General features: G+C 42.3%; 1 protein-coding gene across 2 annotated transcripts; it reads right to left on the bottom strand.

The window, feature by feature from the left end:
- On the bottom strand, positions 1-16,841 carry lnp1 (leukemia NUP98 fusion partner 1). Of its 2 annotated transcripts, none has more exons than XM_041260023.1 (4): positions 16,489-16,841; positions 14,118-14,372; positions 5,387-5,479; positions 1-1,027 (listed from the first exon to the last, which is right to left on the bottom strand). In XM_041260023.1, the coding sequence occupies exons 1-4, from the start codon at positions 16,642-16,644 to the stop codon at positions 908-910; spliced, it is 624 nt and encodes a 207-aa protein (XP_041115957.1). In that variant the 5' UTR covers positions 16,645-16,841; the 3' UTR covers positions 1-907. The 2 variants fall into 2 exon arrangements, with proteins under 2 accessions (XP_041115957.1, XP_041115958.1); XM_041260024.1 differs by lacking the exon at positions 1-1,027 and adding an exon at positions 1,698-3,195.
- Between the last annotated feature and the right edge of the window lie 2,862 nt (positions 16,842-19,703).

Raw genomic sequence — 19,703 nt, 5'->3', positions numbered from 1 at the left:
GCGCCTGACAATTTGCACACTGAAGTATACCATAATATGCTGAACTGAAAGTAGAGTATAATAATATGAATAGTAATAGCTATAGTAGAATAATAATTGCATACAAAAAGTAAATATCCTATTACATAATGAAATGTTTTAGCTGAGAATTCTAGGAATTCAAAAGAAACAAAAGCTTCTTATCAGCTTACACACTGGAATGAACTATTTGGCATTATTACAGTAATTTACAAAAACCATAAAACACTGATGTACATGGGAAGCTTCCATGCTCAAAGTGAAGGGTTTCTAAGGTTAAGCCAATGGTCATAGCAGGAACTTTAACTAGTGCAATATGGGGTGAGTGGTATGTGTTGGATGTAGTGATGATTCAATGTGTCAATAGCATATGCTTCTGTGCACTAAAGTGTATATATGTTACAGCTCTGTCAAACCAAGCATTTAATCAAACAACTAATAAAAAACAGGGTTTTGGTCAAATAAATACATAATGCACATATAGTCTCTTGGTCAGCTGTCATTTGGTTAACTGTGTGGTTCCACAGAATGACTGAAACATATGCAGTATTTGCTGACTTCTACTAATACATATACAGTAAAGCAGTCCACACTGCTGAACCTGGTTACGCAAAAGTGTGTGCTACATATATCTGTTTCTTTTTGGGTCCAACCCCTAAACTTATTAGTGATTTATTTCTTACACCGCCATTAAATATTGTTCGAATGCCAACATCACTGTTCAGGGGAACAATGCATTCTGATGTACTATATGTTTGATAAATGTGTAAAATGAAGGGGGATAGACAAAATTATAAGCAGATTCTCTTGAGCACAGGTCCTGCTTTTTTAAATTGGCTGTGGCCGTCAGTCCAACTCGGAGCATTTGGGAGCAGCAGCAAATGGGAATTCAAAATCTTGTCATTTGCCATTTCATCCTGGCTGAGGACCAATAGAAAGGTTCTGGCATAACCACTTGGACCCGACACATTGGACATGTCTGTTTCTTCCACAGCCACTTCTCAATGCACTGGAACAAAGAGAAACAGGATTATTAACGCAACTGGGATACAAAGCGTGTTCTCTTCACATTGCCTGCCTGGGGTCGACATGCTTTGATGCAGAGGGGTGTTACCTTGCCTCAAGGGTGCCTTCATTGTCAAGAGGTGTGCATACATTACCAATACCTTTCATACAAACTAGTTACTACATCATGTGTTGTAATTGATGAGCGCTGAATAACCCTTTCTAGATGTTCAAATCCTGAGCCAATAATTAGCACAATGACACACTTTAGTCTAAGATGGACTTGGATCCATCTGTAAAAATTAATTTATCAACATTCTACAAAGACAGTTCTGACATTGAATTATTGGACAGAACCTACAGTCTGCCCAGGGTTAGGTCCTATCTTCAAATAGCAATCTTATAAACTAATACTGTAGTGAGTTGGGCAAGGCTGGGACACTAATGAGCAACTAACACTCTAGTCACTTGTTGAGTGCTTTCAGTGACAGAGACACATTCCTTATGAATATTCATATGGTCTTATACCTCCCAGGACTTTTCCTGTACCCGATCTTAAAGTAAACCCAAAGCCAGTCCTTCCACTGCTCACCAGGCTTGAAGCACACTTGTCCATGTTTTTCGAAGGTAGGCCAATAACAAGAGCCTGAGATTTTTTGGTACAGACTGTCATGGCTTTTATTGACTTCCAAAGTTGTCTTCACCATCTCTTTATTATTACAGCACAGTTTACAAGCATACTATGCGTACAAGGTTGCCACATCAATGTCAGTTCTAGATCTAGAAACACTATGTTACATTACACAGGTTACAGATTAGTACAGAACAATTAAAAATAGAAATTCAAAGCAGTCCAGTGTTAACAACTACTGGGAAACAAGAAATGCCGGCGCCATTAAAAGTATATTTGTTTTCGGCAATTAGATTTTTACAGTGCTTGGTCTACTCTTAAGGTATCTTGATCCTTTTAAACTAGGCCTCAGTTCCAACAATGTCTTTAATTAATAAATATGAGTGTCATTCTCAAAGAAAACCAAGAGATTTGGTATATTTTTGATAGTCACAGATTGGACACAATTTTCAGGGTTGCTTACTCAAGCCAAAGTTCAACACAGGATTTGCCAGAAATGTCAACCTGTTTTTGAAATCGGATAAGACAGGTTCTACTGTTTGTAGATGTATATATCTGCTGCCTGCAAACATTTCTTGTTATATAGCAATTGCCATACTAGGAGGCATATTACAAGTAGTGTTTAAATTGTGTTGAAAACATATTGCTTTGAGGTAAGAGTGCCAATAAATGTATAAGTAATTATTTAGTATTCTCTTAGGGCGCACTCCCAGAATCTGTGGCTAACAAGTCATTTTCTGTAGCTAATGGTAATACTTTGCGACACAAGACCACAAGTATTCTTCCCTACTATATATGTTGGGACTGAATTGGAATTTAATTTATCATTAGGGTATTTTTGGAATAAAAAACTTAATTTCAGAAAAAAATATATTTTGTATTTACATTTACAAAAACTGCAGCAATGCTTTTTTAAGAAATGATTAACGTCCCAACTTTACCTACAATATAAGGGACTTAGTTCCACATATTCTGACTACCTTTTGCCTCACTTACCAGAGAAAAAAAGTTCATTAATAGATAAACTATTAATTTGAAACTATAAAAACACAATTTAAGCACTCTTTACACATGACCATGATACATTTGGAATTGGTACACTGAGACAGACAAGCAATACTAAGGGAAATATTTAGTTAACAGAGCTGTTTCGACAAATGACTAAAAGCCAACATATCAAAAGCAGTATTCATTACTAGCCAACCAGTGTTTTAAAACAAGTGGTTAAACAAGTCAACATGGCATTGGCAATTATAAACAGCCTCTAGAACATGAGCTACATGAAAGAATAGATGTGGCAACCTGTCATTCTTAAGGCTCATTTTGTTATATAAAGGAAAACTAGGATTTGTAAATATAACAGGCAATTAGCTTTAAACAATATAAACACTGAGATATCAACAGGATAGTTGTGGTCAAGTGGGGTCAGGTGACCAACTTCACGGTTGTAAGAGTTTCCAACAAAACTCAAAACATCAGCCGTCACAACAAAAGGAAGGTTTCTGAGCAGCTTGACAGTTGTCTTCCTGGTTAACAGAAGACTGGAAATAATTGTTATTACTTCACACTGTGTACTGATTTTTATATATATATATGTTAAAGTGAAAGTCTGAAATCAGTGATTATATAGAATTGCTAGTGAATGTATAGAATCACTAAAATTGGCCAGTGGATATGTGAAATATTGAGAAAACACAAAACATGTTATGCAGTCACTGGGGATTGTATAGAACCACTGAAAGCAGTTAGTGAATCTGTTAAAAGAGACTAAAACATTTCATACATTCACTAGGGATTGTGTAGAATCACTGGTAGTGCATGTGTAGATGCCATTTTAATTTACATTTAGAAATTCTATGAACATTTTACATGCATTTATAGTTTAAACTGCACACACATTTTTTTAACTATATTATAATTTTTACTTTTTCTTTGCGTTTCTATTCTATGGACATTTTACGTGCCTCTATGGTTTATTACATTATAATTTGTAAGAAGATTGCTGTTCCCCATGTTTGTTCATTTTGTTTAATAAATCATTGAATACAGTAGTCTCCGCGTATAGGAACACCTACTAAGAGAACACTTCGCCTAAGGGAACACCCTTGTGGTGCATTTCCCATTGTAAATGCTCCAGCTAAAGGAACAGGAACTTCACTTAATAGAACACCTTCTTGACACCGATAGTGATTTGTTCAAGACGCATACACTACTGTTTTGTAACCTGATAACTCATCATCATCAAACTTAAATTAAAATGGTTTATTCAGTCTTTTCATAAGCGACTTGTCATTGTGAGAGTGTCTTGAGGGACACTGATTGGTTTATTAAATCTTCCCAGAACTACCATCATATCATTGAATTGTTTTGTATTCTGATTTTCAGGCGTGCACCTCATCACCTCAAAATAGCATGTAAACAAACTGCAAAATGTGCCGCTGTTTCTCTTGCTACAAAAAGTTGGAAATAGTTTAAGCTCTTGAAAAAAACTTGAATCAGACACAAGTCAAGAAATTTGGTGCTCCACCATTCTGTTAAATAATGTGTAGGTCTTGCACATTGCTGCTGCATTTCTTAACTGTGTTAATTTAGTTTGACTCTAAGTTTATTAATGCTAGTTTGTCTGTTGCTTTATTATTATAGTTTATTAAAATACTCTTGCCTGTTGCTTTTCTTTTACTTGTTGAGTTCATGATAAGTAATACATATGTATTTATTTATTGATTGATTCATAGTGTGTCTGGTCTCTAACTGTCTTAGAGAACACTTTGCCTATAAGAACACCTCGCTTGCTTCCCGAGGGGTGTTCTTTTTAGTCGGAGACTACTGTACTATATGTCTATATGTTTCTTGTATTTCGCCTATATTCTGACTTTACTAGCTTACATGACTCATTTTAAAAGCAACATTATCATTGGTTTGGACTAAATTGAATTATGTTATTTTGTACAATTTTATATATTTTCACTAACATGTGACAGTGAATGTATACAATCACGAGTGATTTTATAGAATCACTCGTGATTGTGTACAACAGAGTTCAAATTCATACATTTACTAAATTGGTCAGTGACTGTATAGAATCAGTAGGGATACATTTAATAAGATTAGGTTTGCCAATATGTGCATTTGTACATTATTATATTTAATAAAACTTAAGGTAGAAAAAACAATGATAAGCTATTGCAAAGTGTAACAATGAATCTTAGTGTGTTACACTATTATTGGACTAAAATCTAATAAATGAGTTCAGTAAATCCAGCTTTTACTAGGCTTGTCTCAGATTCATAGAAGAGGCACTATTCATGACTAAGGGGCCACCGTAATTGTTTGTCGCTTGCATAGGCTGCCGGGAGACAAGAGTTACCAGAAACTCTTTTCCAATCGCTGTATCTTCTATAAGACACGTAATTACATAATAATCCCATGATTCCAACAATTAGGAAACCAGATTAAATAACCAAACTAGGATACACGAGCAAAAACAGTTTCTTACAGGAAGCTGGCGAGCAACTAACAAAAGATGTAAGGTTTTTTGTTTTAATTTAGAACTTCCTTTCACTTTAAATTGATAATTCAATTGATCATTTTCCTTTTAAAATCGAGGTAAGATTAACTTTTAAGAGATTCTGTGAAAGAATGTGAAACCAGTCTGTGAAACCAGCGGATAGTCCTTACTATGAATTTGGTTTTAGACTACATTTGGTGCTTTTTATTCTGTTTAATGGTTACCTCTTTGTGGAACTTATGCATGCACTGGAGTTCTTTGACAGTGTCAGTCTTGAGGTCATCATGACAAATCACACAGGGGTCATCATTTTCACCCTTTAGCAAGAAAAAAAAACATTAAAGAGAGAAAATCTGTTTTTTAGATCAATCGGCCAGGTGAATAAACTGGAGAAGGATCTTAGTGATTGATTGCTAAGCTTGTCAGTTCTAAAGGAATAGGGGAAGCGGGAACGATGGCACTAACCAAGTACCTACAGTACATTCCCTATGTCTGATGTCAAGCCCCCTGTCTTATCTTACAGTGGTGGATTCAATCATCAAATACAGCACTGTTTCTGTTTCTACAGTGGCATTCAAAAAAACTTTTCAGAGACCCATAATGTATATGTGAGATTGAAATTAAAGACTCATAGCCCTTTCACACAGATGAGTTATGATGGCTCAGAACCAGCACTGATGCAGCATTTTGGTCTGTTTGACTTACCTATACCGTCACAGTGCCGTCATATTTTTTACCATCTCTGAACCAAGGTGGTTCTGAGGCGGCACTTAATCGTTTTAACTCCTGTGTGAAATGCTATGCCGGCACTAAAGCACTATAGTGGGCGTGGATTGAAAGTCAACATCCCACATGACTGTATAGCGGAAATGTTGGGTATTTTTGCGTTGGTGTTACACGCTTTCATTTTCTTCAGATGCAATGGCTGATCAAGAACGAGTTAAGTAGTAATTGGATTCTGGAATAAGTTCAGGAATTGTTAACTTTAGGTTGACAAGAATTCACAAATAGAAGGGATGGTGCGTGAAGCTGTAATTTATGGACGAATCGCCGTTGCCATGAAAACGATCTTTTGACTGACAGTTTTGAAAGTTGTACTCCCATGATCCCTTTGGCTGTGTGAAAAGGTTATGACGGTATTACACCGGCACAGATTGCGCAATTTCGTGCTGTGTGAATGGGTATTTAAAATAATTATTTTTATTCCTCTGAAAAGTAGGGCTGGGACAATGCATCGAATCGTTGGAATATCCATTGATGGATAAAATAACCATTGATGGTTTAAAAAAAAAAAAAAAAAACGCATCTATCAGTTCACTAATAGGACCGGCAAAATTTAAAATTACACTCTTATTCCTTGACTTTCCTTTGGTTCCTTTAAATAATAAATAATAATAATAATAATAATAATAATAATAAAAACTCCCCGCCCACACTACCCTGCACATACATTTTTAGAGTAATAAGTGTAAATAAAACAAACAAACAAAAAAACCCATAGAGACTAAAGGTAGGCTGCATTTCAGGATCATATTTTGCTAGTTAAATTGTCTATTTAATTTAATTTTAAATACTGCTGTCAGACGTTTGGAAGTTTTTTACAAAAGAACAAAATGGAAAGGTAAAATGCACTGTTTGTGGAGTTTTAATGAGCTTCTGGTGCAATACCATCAACCTGCAGGATCATTTAGTAAGACAGCACCTGACAAAATACAACAGTGGGAACACAAGTAAAAAACAAAAGGAAGCAAGCCTTTCAGTGACAGCTTATTTTGGAAAGAAAGCATCAGAACAAAAGAAATAACAGGCCTGATAGTGGATGTTGTCACACAAGATATCAGACCTGTTGGTATAGCAGAGGGAGCTGCGTTTAAAAATCTGAGTGTGAATCTTGCTCGGGGCTATGAAATACCCTGTCAAATTCATTACTCTGGATCACAAACATGCAAAGGACATGATTTAAGTCAGTTGTGTCATTTAATGTCCATCACTACCAATACATGGACAAGCATGACACAAGAAGCTTTTTTTCAGTCACCTGCCATTACATAAGTAAAACTGGGAACTCGAGTCAAAAGTATTAGCGACACGAAAATTACACGAGAGACACACAGCTGTGAATTTAGCAGAAGCAATCAGTTAAACACAGAGTTTGAAGTGGCTACAAAAGTAATAGCCTGTGTTAATGACAACACGGCCAACGTGTGCAGAGCAATATCTTTGCTTTCTGCAAGCGAGAGTGCTGTGTTACTTTTTGGTATCGTGGCAAGAGTGAGCTGTGCAGGTCATAATATACAGTGCCTTTAGAAAGTATTCACCCCCCCTTGCACGTTTTTACAGCTTATTGTGTTACGACTTGTAATCTTGATGCATTTAAATGGGATTTTTTTCCCTTTGATTTACACAACTTACTCAACACTTTCAATGTGTGAAAAAATGGGGGGGGGGGGGGGGGGGGGGGGGGGGGTAAAAACAAATCAATTAAAAATAAAAACCTGAAAAGTCTTCATTAGATAAATACTTAAAATAAGCTCAGAATTCACACAATAAGTTAAATGGAGTCTATCTGTGTGCAATACAAGTGGTTCACATGATTCCAGATTAAATACACCTGTCTCTGTAAGGTCCCACAATTGGGTAGTGCATTCAAAGCAAAGATACTACCATGAAGACCATGGAGCTTTCAAAACAACTCTGGGATAAAGTTGTGGAAAGGCACAGATCAGAGGAGGGGTATAAAAAGATTTCAAAGGCACTGAATATCCCTTGGAGCACAGTCAAGTCAATCATTAAGAAGTGGAAGGTATACGGCACCACCCAGAATCTGCTTAGAGCAGGCCGTCCTCCCAAACTGAGCAGCCGGGTAAGAAGGGCATTGCTCAGAGGAGCCACCAAGAGGGCAATGACAACTCTGAAAGACCTACAGCGTTGCATGGCTGAGATGGGAGAAACTGTCCATGTGTCAACAATAGCTGAGGTACTCCACAAATCTGGCCTGTATGGAAGAGTGGCAAGAAGGAAGCCATTTCTGAAAAAAGCACATATAAAATCCTGCTTGGAATTTGCAAAAAAACATGTGGGAGACTGTGGCAAAGTGGTTGATAAGAGGAACAGGTGTAGCGGTGATGCGGTGCAGGAGTGACAGGCAGACAACGGTATCCAGTGAAAAAGGTGCTTTGATTATAATCCAGGTCTGGTGACCGCAAAATAATAAATCCCTGGCAATACACAATAATGTGTAAAGCGCGGGGATAACATAAACAGGGCACAGTCCCAAACAATAGCAAACACACGGTCACCAGTCCTGGGTGAATGCAGTCGTATGGGTGGTTGGTGCAAACACAGGTAGTGGGGTGCAGTGGTGCTCCGGATAGTGCTGACCCTTTTTCGACAGCTCCGGAGATGTGCTTTTAACTGTCTAAAGTGAAAAAACACAGACAGTTAACAATACAAACACAACCTGTATTTTCCCTTTTATTAACTACTGAGAGTTCCTCTCTCGCTCCTTCTCTCTCCAAACGTTTACCCAAACGAAGGAAAAGATCAGCGTCTCCCTGGCCCCTATATGTAATCCCGCATGACCTCTAGGTAAACGGTTGCAGCTGCCTTATTGCTTGCAGCTGCCCCTCGTTTACCTTTCAGGTCAATACAGTCTTACAACAGAGTCTCGCTTCTTTCTATACAGGTAACACCATCCCCTCTGTTAAGCATCATGCTATGGGGATACTTTTCATCGGCAGGGACTGGGAAGCTTGTCAGGGTAGAGGGAAAAATGGATGAAGCTAAATACAGACAAATCCTTGAGGAAAACCTACTTCAGTCTGCAAAAGACCTAAGATTGGGACTGAGATTCATCTTTCACTAGGACAATGACCCCAAGCACAAAGCCAAAGCGACACTGGAGTGGCTTAAAAACAAGAAAGCGAATGTCCTTGAGTGGCCCAGTTGTTGCTGAGGGCTATGCTTCGCCTGGGGTTGCTGAGGGTTCTGCTTCGCCTGGGGTCGCTGAGGGCTCTGCTTCGCCTGGGGCCGGTGCCAGCTCTGGTTCGGGTGGGGCCATTGCCGGCTCTGCTTCTCCTGGGGCCGCTGCCAGGCTGCTGCCGCCTGGGGCCGCTGCCTGGCTTGCTGGGCTGTGCCCTGGGGCCGCTGCCTGGCTTGTGCCGCCTGGGGCCGCTGCCCCACAGGGGAGAGTTGCCGGCCATGAAGAAGGGGGGGAAGGTCAGGAGACCAGTTCCCCCACTACAGTTCGGCTGGAGCCCCGGAAGAGGGAGCTACCAGCCAGGAAGACATGGGGGGGGGGGGACCTCCTACCATGGCCACCTCCTACCATGGCCACCCCCATGGATTATTCTAGACTCCTCTTCCGGGACTTTGAGACTGAGGGGGGAGTTGGCCATTGGGGCCATGTGTGCGTTGCACAAGGGGGGGGGGGGGGGGGGGGGGTTGGGGGATATGTAGGAGGGCGTTAGGAAAGCCCTGCTATTTTAAAGTATGATTATGGAGGACGAGCGTGGTGTTGTCCGCCACATTATTGTTTTGTTTTTATTTTGTATTTGTTTATTTTTAGAACGGGGTCTCCCCCTCTACCCCTGGGTTATTTTGTGTGGGTGTACAGAGGAGAGTACGAGAGTGAACAAGGAGCGAGAGCGAGAGGGAAATCCAAAACGAATATAAATACAGGATCAGTGCAAGCAATCTACACAGCCTGACCTGTATCTGCTGTTTATTTTGTGTTCGAGATTTATTTGTTTACCCCTTTTATTTTCAGTGCTCTGTGAGCAAGTGTTTTGTTTTTAAACCTTTTTATTTATTTTTGTTCTTAAATAAAACTGTGCACGCCGCATCTTTTTGAACTGCAGTACCTGCCTGTTTGTTTTTCAGTTCCTCCTTCTGGCCTGATGTCACCGCAACGCCATTACCTGTTGGAGTTTTTTTTCCTTTAATCCGGTTGCTGTCAAGACATCATAAGGTAAGACAGTGATATTTGAAATGGTTTATTAACTTTTTGTGGGGAACCTCGCCAAAAGTGTGACTAGACATAAATAAATAAAAAAAAAATTTGCTTTAATCCGGTTGCTGTCAAGACATCATAAGGTAAGACAGTGATATTTGTAATGGTTTATTAACTTTTTGTGGGGAACCTCGCCAAAAGTGTGACTAGACATAAATAAATAAAAATGTGTAGTTTTAAGTACACGTGCGTTCTGAAAAAACAATGCATTGATGCATCGGTTCTTTATGAAAACGATGCATCCATAGTAAAAACCACAAACACAACCTGTATTTTCCCTTTTATAACTACTGAGAGTTCCTCTCTCGCTCCTTCTCTCTCCAAACGTTTTACCCAAACGAAGGAAAAGATCAGCGTTTCCCTGGCCCCTATATGTAATCCCGCATGACCTCTAGGTAAACGGTTGCAGCTGCCTTATTGCTTGCAGCTGCCCCTCGTTTACCTTTCAGGTCAATACAGTCTTACAACAGAGTCTCGCTTCTTTCTATACAGGTAACACCATCCCCTCTGTTAAGCATCATGCTATGGGGATACTTTTCATCGGCAGGGACTGGGAAGCTTGTCAGGGTAGAGGGAAAAATGGATGAAGCTAAATACAGACAAATCCTTGAGGAAAACCTACTTCAGTCTGCAAAAGACCTAAGACTGGGACAGAGATTCACCTTTCAGCAGGACAATGACCCCAAGCACACAGCCAAAGCGACACTGGAGTGGCTTAAAAACAAGAAAGCGAATGTCCTTGAGTGGCCCAGTTGTTGCTGAGGGCTATGCTTCGCCTGGGGTTGCTGAGGGTTCTGCTTCGCCTGGGGTCGCTGAGGGCTCTGCTTCGCCTGGGGCCGGTGCCAGCTCTGGTTCGGGTGGGGCCATTGCCGGCTCTGCTTCTCCTGGGGCCGCTGCTTGGCTTATGCCGCCTGGGGCCGCTGCCTGGCTTGTGCCTGGCTTGTGCCGCCTGGGGCCGCTGCCTGGCTTGTGCCGCCTGGGGCCGCTGCCCCACAGAAGGGGAGTTGCCGGCCATGAAGAAGGGGGGGAAGGTCAGGAGACCAGTTCCCCCACTACAGTTCGGCTGGAGCCCCGGAAGAGGGAGCTACCAGTCAGGAAGACATGGGGGGGGGGGGGGGGGACCTCCTACCATGGCCACCTCCTACCATGGCCACCCCCATGGATTATTCTAGACTCCTCTTCCGGGACTTTGAGACTGAGGGGGGAGGTGGCCATTGGGGCCATGTGTGCGTTGCACAAGGGGGGGGGGGGGGGGGGGGGGGGGGTTGGGGGATATGTAGGAGGGCGTTAGGAAAGCCCTGCTATTTTAAAGTATGATTATGGAGGACGAGCGTGGTGTTGTCCGCCACATTATTGTTTTGTTTTTATTTTGTATGTTTATTTTTAGAACGGGGTCTCCCCCTCTACCCCTGGGTTATTTTGTGTGGGTGTACAGAGGAGAGTACGAGAGTGAACAAGGAGCGAGAGCGAGAGGGAAATCCAAAACGAATATAAATACAGGATCAGTGCAAGCAATCTACACAGCCTGACCTGTATCTGCAGTTTATTTTGTGTTCGAGATTTATTTTATTTAAAACTTTTATTTTCAGTGCTCTGTGAGCAAGTGTTTTTTTTGTTAAATATTTTATTTATTTTTGTTCTTAAATAAAACTGTGCACGCCGCATCTTTTTGAACTGCAGTACCTGCCTGTTTGTGTTTTCAGTTCCTCCTTCTGGCCTGATGTCACCGCAACGCCATTACCTGTTGGAGTTTTTTTTCCTTTAATCCGGTTGCTGTCAAGACATCATAAGGTAAGACAGTGATATTTGAAATGGTTTATTAACTTTTTGTGGGGAACCTCGCCAAAAGTGTGACTAGACATAAATAAATAAAAATGTGTAGTTTTAAGTACACGTGCGTTCTGAAAAAACAATGCATTGATGCATCGGTTCTTTATGAAAACGATGCATCCATAGTAAAAACCACAAACACAACCTGTATTTTCCCTTTTATAACTACTGAGAGTTCCTCTCTCGCTCCTTCTCTCTCCAAACGTTTACCCAAACGAAGGAAAAGATCAGCGTCTCCCTGGCCCCTATATGTAATCCCGCATGACCTCTAGGTAAACGGTTGCAGCTGCCTTATTGCTTGCAGCTGCCCCTCGTTTACCTTTCAGGTCAATACAGTCTTACAACAGAGTCTCGCTTCTTTCTATACAGGTAACACCATCCCCTCTGTTAAGCATCATGCTATGGGGATACTTTTCATCGGCAGGGACTGGGAAGCTTGTCAGGGTAGAGGGAAAAATGGATGAAGCTAAATACAGACAAATCCTTGAGGAAAACCTACTTCAGTCTGCAAAAGACCTAAGATTGGGACTGAGATTCATCTTTCACTAGGACAATGACCCCAAGCACAAAGCCAAAGCGACACTGGAGTGGCTTAAAAACAAGAAAGCGAATGTCCTTGAGTGGCCCAGTTGTTGCTGAGGGCTATGCTTCGCCTGGGGTTGCTGAGGGTTCTGCTTCGCCTGGGGTCGCTGAGGGCTCTGCTTCGCCTGGGGCCGGTGCCAGCTCTGGTTCGGGTGGGGCCATTGCCGGCTCTGCTTCTCCTGGGGCCGCTGCCAGCTCTGCTCCGCCTGGGGCCGCTGCCTGGCTTGTGCCTGGCTTGTGCCGCCTGGGGCCGCTGCCTGGCTTGTGCCGCCTGGGGCCGCTGCCCCACAGGGGAGAGTTGCCGGCCATGAAGAAGGGGGGGAAGGTCAGGAGACCAGTTCCCCCAGCTACAGTTCGGCTGGAGCCCCGGAAGAGGGAGCTACCAGTCAGGAAGACATGGGGGGGGGGGGGGGGGGGACCTCCTACCATGGCCACCTCCTACCATGGCCACCCCCATGGATTATTCTAGACTCCTCTTCCGGGACTTTGAGACTGAGGGGGGAGGTGGCCGTTGGGGCCATGTGTGCGTTGCACAAGGGGGGGGGGGGGGGGGGGGTTGGGGGATGTAGGAGGGCGTTAGGAAAGCCCTGCTATTTTAAAGTATGATTATGGAGGACGAGCGTGGTGTTGTCCGCCACATTATTGTTTTGTTTTTATTTTGTATGTTTATTTTTAGAACGGGGTCTCCCCCTCTACCCCTGGGTTATTTTGTGTGGGTGTACAGAGGAGAGTACGAGAGTGAACAAGGAGCGAGAGCGAGAGGGAAATCCAAAACGAATATAAATACAGGATCAGTGCAAGCAATCTACACAGCCTGACCTGTATCTGCAGTTTATTTTGTGTTCGAGATTTATTTGTTTACCCCTTTTATTTTCAGTGCTCTGTGAGCAAGTGTTTTGTTTGTTAAACCTTTTTATTTATTTTTGTTCTTAAATAAAACTGTGCACGCCGCATCTTTTTGAACTGCAGTACCTGCCTGTTTGTGTTTTCAGTTCCTCCTTCTGGCCTGATGTCACCGCAACGCCATTACCTGTTGGAGTTTTTTTTCCTTTAATCCGGTTGCTGTCAAGACATCATAAGGTAAGACAGTGATATTTGAAATGGTTTATTAACTTTTTGTGGGGAACCTCGCCAAAAGTGTGACTAGACATAAATAAATAAAAAAAAAATTTGCTTTAATCCGGTTGCTGTCAAGACATCATAAGGTAAGACAGTGATATTTGTAATGGTTTATTAACTTTTTGTGGGGAACCTCGCCAAAAGTGTGACTAGACATAAATAAATAAAAATGTGTAGTTTTAAGTACACGTGCGTTCTGAAAAAACAATGCATTGATGCATCGGTTCTTTATGAAAACGATGCATCCATAGTAAAAACCACTATTGTCCCAGCCCTAGTGAGAAGGCTCAGTAGTGGCATTTGTGTGTGAAAGGGGCTTCAGAAACAGTTACCACATGGTTTAACTCTTTATCTAATGCAGCCATAACACAGGGAAATCCAGGCCTTTGAAGACAGAAGAAGATGGTACCTACCTGGGAAGCTGCTTGTCGACGACGGAAGTGGAGACTCCTCTCGAAGGATTCAGACAGCTCGTTGATGGTGCTGATTCGGTTCTCTGGTACTGAGGCTTTCCGGCGGGTCTCTCCAGAGGAGGAAGCTCTGCGCACTTTCATGTGGCCTCTGAACTCCTTCTCCTCACGGGGCTCCTTGCAGCTCTCCAGGTAGACAGGAGACGGCCCCATCGAGGATGTCTGCAGCCTGGTCAGGTGCATCGCAGACAGTTGGGCCTGCATCGGGGGGGGGTGTGGGGGGGGGGGGGGTGGGGGTGGGGGGGGGGGTGGGGTGGGGGGGGGGGGGGGGGGGGGGGGGGGGGGGGGGGAGGGGGGGGAGGGGGGGGGGGGGGGGGGGGGGGGTGGGGGGGGGGGGGGGGGGGGGGGGGGGTGGGGGGGGAGGGGGGGGGTGGGGGGGGGGGGGGGTGGGGGGGGGTTGGGGGGGGGGGGGGGGGGGGGGGTGAGGTGGAGGGGGTGGGGGGGGGGGGGGGGGGGGGCGTGAGGGGGGTGGGGGTGGGGGGGGGGGGGGGGGGGGGGGGTGGGGGGGGGTGGGGGGGGTGGGGGGGGGTGTGTGTGGGGGGGGGTGGACCGTGGGGGTTGTGGCAGAGAGGGCTGATTGCCTTCTCTGCGGGGTAGCTCCTACATACGTCGGTGGGACAGGGAGCCCTATCAGGACCCAGCTGGGGGGGGGGGGGGGGCGGGGGGGGGGGGTGGGGGGGGGGGGGGGGGGGGGGTTGGGGGGGGTTGAAGGCAGGTCCAGAGTTCAGAAGATGTCTTCCAGGTGGCACCTCGCAGACAGTCGACCGGGGGGGGGGGGGGGGGGGGGGGAGAGCACATTCACAAATTGGGACAAATCCATGAAGTCATTCTACTATTCATGGAAAACCAAACACAGTCACAGTAAAGCAGCTTTGGGTGAGTATTTAGTTCAGAGGTGCAGTGACAATAAGTTTTAACAATCCATCAATACACAAACCACAATAAATAAAACTACATTAAAAAAAAAATGAAATTAATAAATAATTCAAATATCAAAATCATGCATTCACCAATTCTATCTTTTTACATAGAACTCCTCCCTGAAACATGTATGCAGCATGTCAGCACATTACTGGGCTTGCTCTGCATATAGTTTAATGCAACTGATCACATACTCTCACTTCGAATTAACTGGGACCGTAATTAAAAACCTTCCTGGGAACCACTTATAATTTTGAATGGTTTCTTAATTTTTTAAATACTTAAAAGTACACTGGAGTGTATCATCAGTTAAAGTTCTAATCATAATTAGTAAACTCAATTGCCCCTGTTCAAAGATTTTGCAACTGAGTTGAGGAGCTGCATTTTTTTCAATCTTTAGCCACCACATATAACCGTATGACTGCTAAGGATAAATATCGGACTTGTATAAGGTGTTGACTGTATTCCTTTTTAATACTCGATCAGTTAAATAAAACAAGACAACTAGCAACTGTGGTGTAGTACAGACTACTTATGCATCAATATGTTTCAAACCCTGCCATTTCTGTAGACTCCTACACTTCGGGTGACGCTAAACTCCAGGCTCTTGGTACATGAATTGCAATCAGGATTGCATAATAAGAAACTATCGTGCAAACAGTCCATCCTGTTGTTCACAATTGTTAATAGGTCAAGTTAAACTACCTGAAGCTCGCTCTGTCCTCACTGTGTACTGATGGAGCCTTCCAAGTACTCCTTGGCCAACACAGAAACAGTAAAAATATATAGAATTTGTACAAAAACATATAAAATATATAAACACATTGATTGTATAAGCATGATATAATAGTAATAGCAATATATATTTGGACCACAAATGCTCCGGTTCCTATTCAAATACTGATCTCATAACTTGAAGTCAGGTTGGTAATGGCTCGGTAGCCCATTTCATACCATCACCAATAAGAATGTAATAAAATGTAATAGCTTCCACACTACCCAAATATCACCTACTTACTGGCCACCAATGCCCAGCCCCTGTCTGCCTGCCTCCAAAACTAGATACAGAAACTTTTTTTTTTTTTAGTTAGCTAATATGCCTTAAAGTTTATTGCACAGTCATCTTGCAGTTTGCAATGTTTTTCCTCCCATTCTTAAAAGGTTTCACCATGCATACTACTCTTTCTTTGGGTTTTTATTCTGCTTTACTAAACTCTGCAATGTTTTTATCATGATTTATTGTAGAATGTCATTAGGGATAATAATCCAAGTTACAAAACATTGTGCTTTCCTGTAAAGATAAATTAATATTAAAGACCCCTTTGTTCTCTTCATGTTTTCCCTTAAGCCTGACCCCCAGGCTAGAGTGCCAGGGTGCCAGGGTGTTTCGTACCGGGCAGGGCAGCGAGGCTCTCCTCTCAGACTCCACACTGGTCTTCTTTCTCCAGCTGGCTCTGCGATCCCTCTTTGTCTCATCTGGCACGCTGTGCCCCCAGAAGCTGCTCATCCACTTGGCAAAGTTAACATCATCATCCTCCTCATGGTCCATGTGTGGAAAGTAAAACAGTTTTAGGGTGGGTGAAAGCTGGAGAGAAAAAAAATGGCTAATCTCACTTGTGAAGAGGAGCAACTGCTCTGCTCGTCTCTAGCGTCTCTCTCAAAAAGGGGCTGCGTCAATTAAATTCCTCTGGTTTGTTTGTTTGTTTGGCTGTTGGTATGTTGTAGTTTTACGCAGACCCAAAAATATTCCATCAGCTCTTGGCAACGTCTTTATATATAAGCCAATCCCTTTTAATCTGTTTACTGGAAGGGAGGATGGGGGCTGCTTTTAATCTTTCCATTAGAGTTGCCCAAGTCACAGAGCCTAAGGGGTCAAAGCTATCAATTTCCATATTTTCCACTGCCGAGAGCATCTCACTCATCGATAATTATGGAGCGCTGTCTCTTCTCTGACATGCCTGGAAGGGGCCTGAGCATTTCAATTTGCAAAAAGGGTAACAGTACGAGAGCAAGCAGAGGTGGGGACAGGGAACTGTTACTGCTGTGAGGGAGAACTCACACTATGGGCAGAGTTTTTTTTTTAATTTATATAATTTTATTCTGGATGAAAATTATACCCTAAAGAGAGATAGACCCCCACAAAAAAAAATAAATCATTAGAAGAGGCCTATTGAGGCCTCTCCTTTTCTATCACTCCATTAACCCAGGGTAATTTCTTATTTGTGACCCAGTGTTTTACTTGTCATTTTTACCATGGTAACCCTGTTATCAAGGATCTGGAGTGGGTGGAGGGGAAGATTTTTTATCACTTTTTATATTTATCTGTCTGAAGACAGTTGTTGCAGGGTAGCTGAGTCTCTCACCTCCTTGGCTAGGGCACTGTGCTTTAAGAGTTTGAAAGGATATCTGACTGAGTGAACCAGAGTCAATAGAAGATACATATAGTACCGCATATATTAATTGCATGCCATCTGTGGAGAATGGATCAATTCAAATCAGCATGAATAGCTGACTCATTTAGCAGAGCTGACATCTTGTTTGTCTTTCAGCCCAGTAGACTTGGGTTCAGTCCTGGCCTCAGCATTGTTCAAATAATTGTAACTAACAAAATAATTCCATAAATCTTATCTCTTTTGCATTTTCATTAGCTACATGTGTCTCAAATGTCAACACGCTTTGACCTGGGTTGAGCGAGACAAAATGCATGACGGCAGATGAAATAAAAAACAGCCACGCCTGCGTGAAGGTTTCACTTCCGCAAAGAACGTTTTTGTTTATTCTGTTTAGCCATATATTTCGCTTGAGACACACTGTGAGCCAGATTGCAGCAGGGATGAAGAAACATTTGCTCTAATCAACATTTGGGCCAGCAGTTCAATCCAGAGAAGCTGGGATGGAAGTGTCTTTAACCAGCTGCTTCAGGGGCATCGATATGCAAATTGTTTACTTACTTCTGTGACCCAGGTCAACCGTGCTTTATCAAAAGCAGTGTGAAATCGCATAGCCAACCTGCATGACACCAGGTAGGGTTGAGTATGCCAGTGTGAAAGGGGCTTTAGACAATATAGAGAACAACAGTCCACATAAAGCCAAGCAGCTGTTTCTTTAACTTGTTTCACTTGGAATAATAAATTAACCCAGTCAACACCAATGACCCTCACAGGATTGTCAGCACCTGATTTCTGCGGAGAACTTGATCCAAATAATCGAATAATAATTTTGTGCAGCTCTAATGTTTATTTTTGAACAGCTGAATTCTGAGAACTATCTATAAACACTGATGGTGTATCATCTTTATAACATGCATCCAACTATATAACAAAGAAATATATCTTACATGTTGCATGTCTATCAACATACAAATGTTTTGAAAGTATAGTTGAGTTGTTCTGTGGTTTATGAAGTAAAATTAAAATGAAACATTTGTTTTGTGGCTTGGGAGTTAGGAAAATGAAGATATGTCTCTGTACATATAACAAAATGCAATACATTAATGAAGCAAGGACACACAGGAAGCAAAGAAGAGAACGGGCTGAAATTCTGACCTCTTCTTTAGGAGAAAACAGACAGTGACTCTATTTTAGTTACATTGCAAAAAGTATGATGCAACAGCTATTTAGAGTCCACAGCCAAAAGTATAAAGATGCATATGCAGCCATTTCCTCTGATAGTGTAGAATTAACTAAGCTTTTTATGCCTAGAATGCAATAACAAACTATAATAGCAATGAAATGGGCTGAATGAAAGCTGCCTAATGGTTATGTTGGGGGTCTATATGAGCAAAGGGAAGATGAGAAACTATCTCCTTCATGGGAAGCATCAAGAGCAATTGGACAACTCTGAGGTTCCATCTGTTGTTGAACAGAGGAACTGCACCCTAGCTGCAGTGACTCAACAGATCTAAATCTGCACTTTGGAATTTGAGACACTGCATTGTGGGTGTGGTAAATCAATGGCATGAAATTAATAATACAGTACCTGTAACCTGCAATGACCCAGGTCTATTATAAATGCCAAGAGCATTGTCAAGCAAAGTTGTCCTTGACCCACACAGTAAAGAGCAAGTCAATACTTGTTGTTTTGCTTTAATATTATATTTTCTGCCTGGAATTATATTTTTAAATGGTGTGGAAAGGTGTAGTCGTAATATTTTACATTTTGTACATGTTTAAACCTTTTTAGAATATCAGTGCTATAGTATTCGGTTATGTCTAATGTGAATAAAAAGATGGGCCTCAGGAAAAACAAACGTTTGGATGCTAAAATCAGCAGAATTGACTGGTAAGCTTGCCCTCAGGCTAACACTTCCCATATTAGCACCTACATCTATTGGGACTGTTGGATAACATGGAAAGAAGTTTGAATGCAATATAAGATACTTGTGTTTGCAGGTTTGTACACTGTTAGTTTTAAAAGGAGATTATCAGAGGAGGTACAGTAACTGGTAAATGCAAGATTGCAAGATTGCATTTCATTGCACTGACAACGACTGTCTGACTGCTGGAATAAACACAATCGCACATTGCTGCAGGAACTGATGCGCTGAAGAGATAACATAGATTAAGCACAAAAGAACAAAGGGCCACACCAAGATAACACCAATGGACC

The sequence above is a fragment of the Polyodon spathula genome, chromosome 9, assembly GCF_017654505.1.
Source record: "Polyodon spathula isolate WHYD16114869_AA chromosome 9, ASM1765450v1, whole genome shotgun sequence".
Taxonomy (NCBI): Eukaryota; Metazoa; Chordata; class Actinopteri; order Acipenseriformes; family Polyodontidae; genus Polyodon; species Polyodon spathula.
This window is presented reverse-complemented; position numbering and strand designations above follow the sequence as displayed.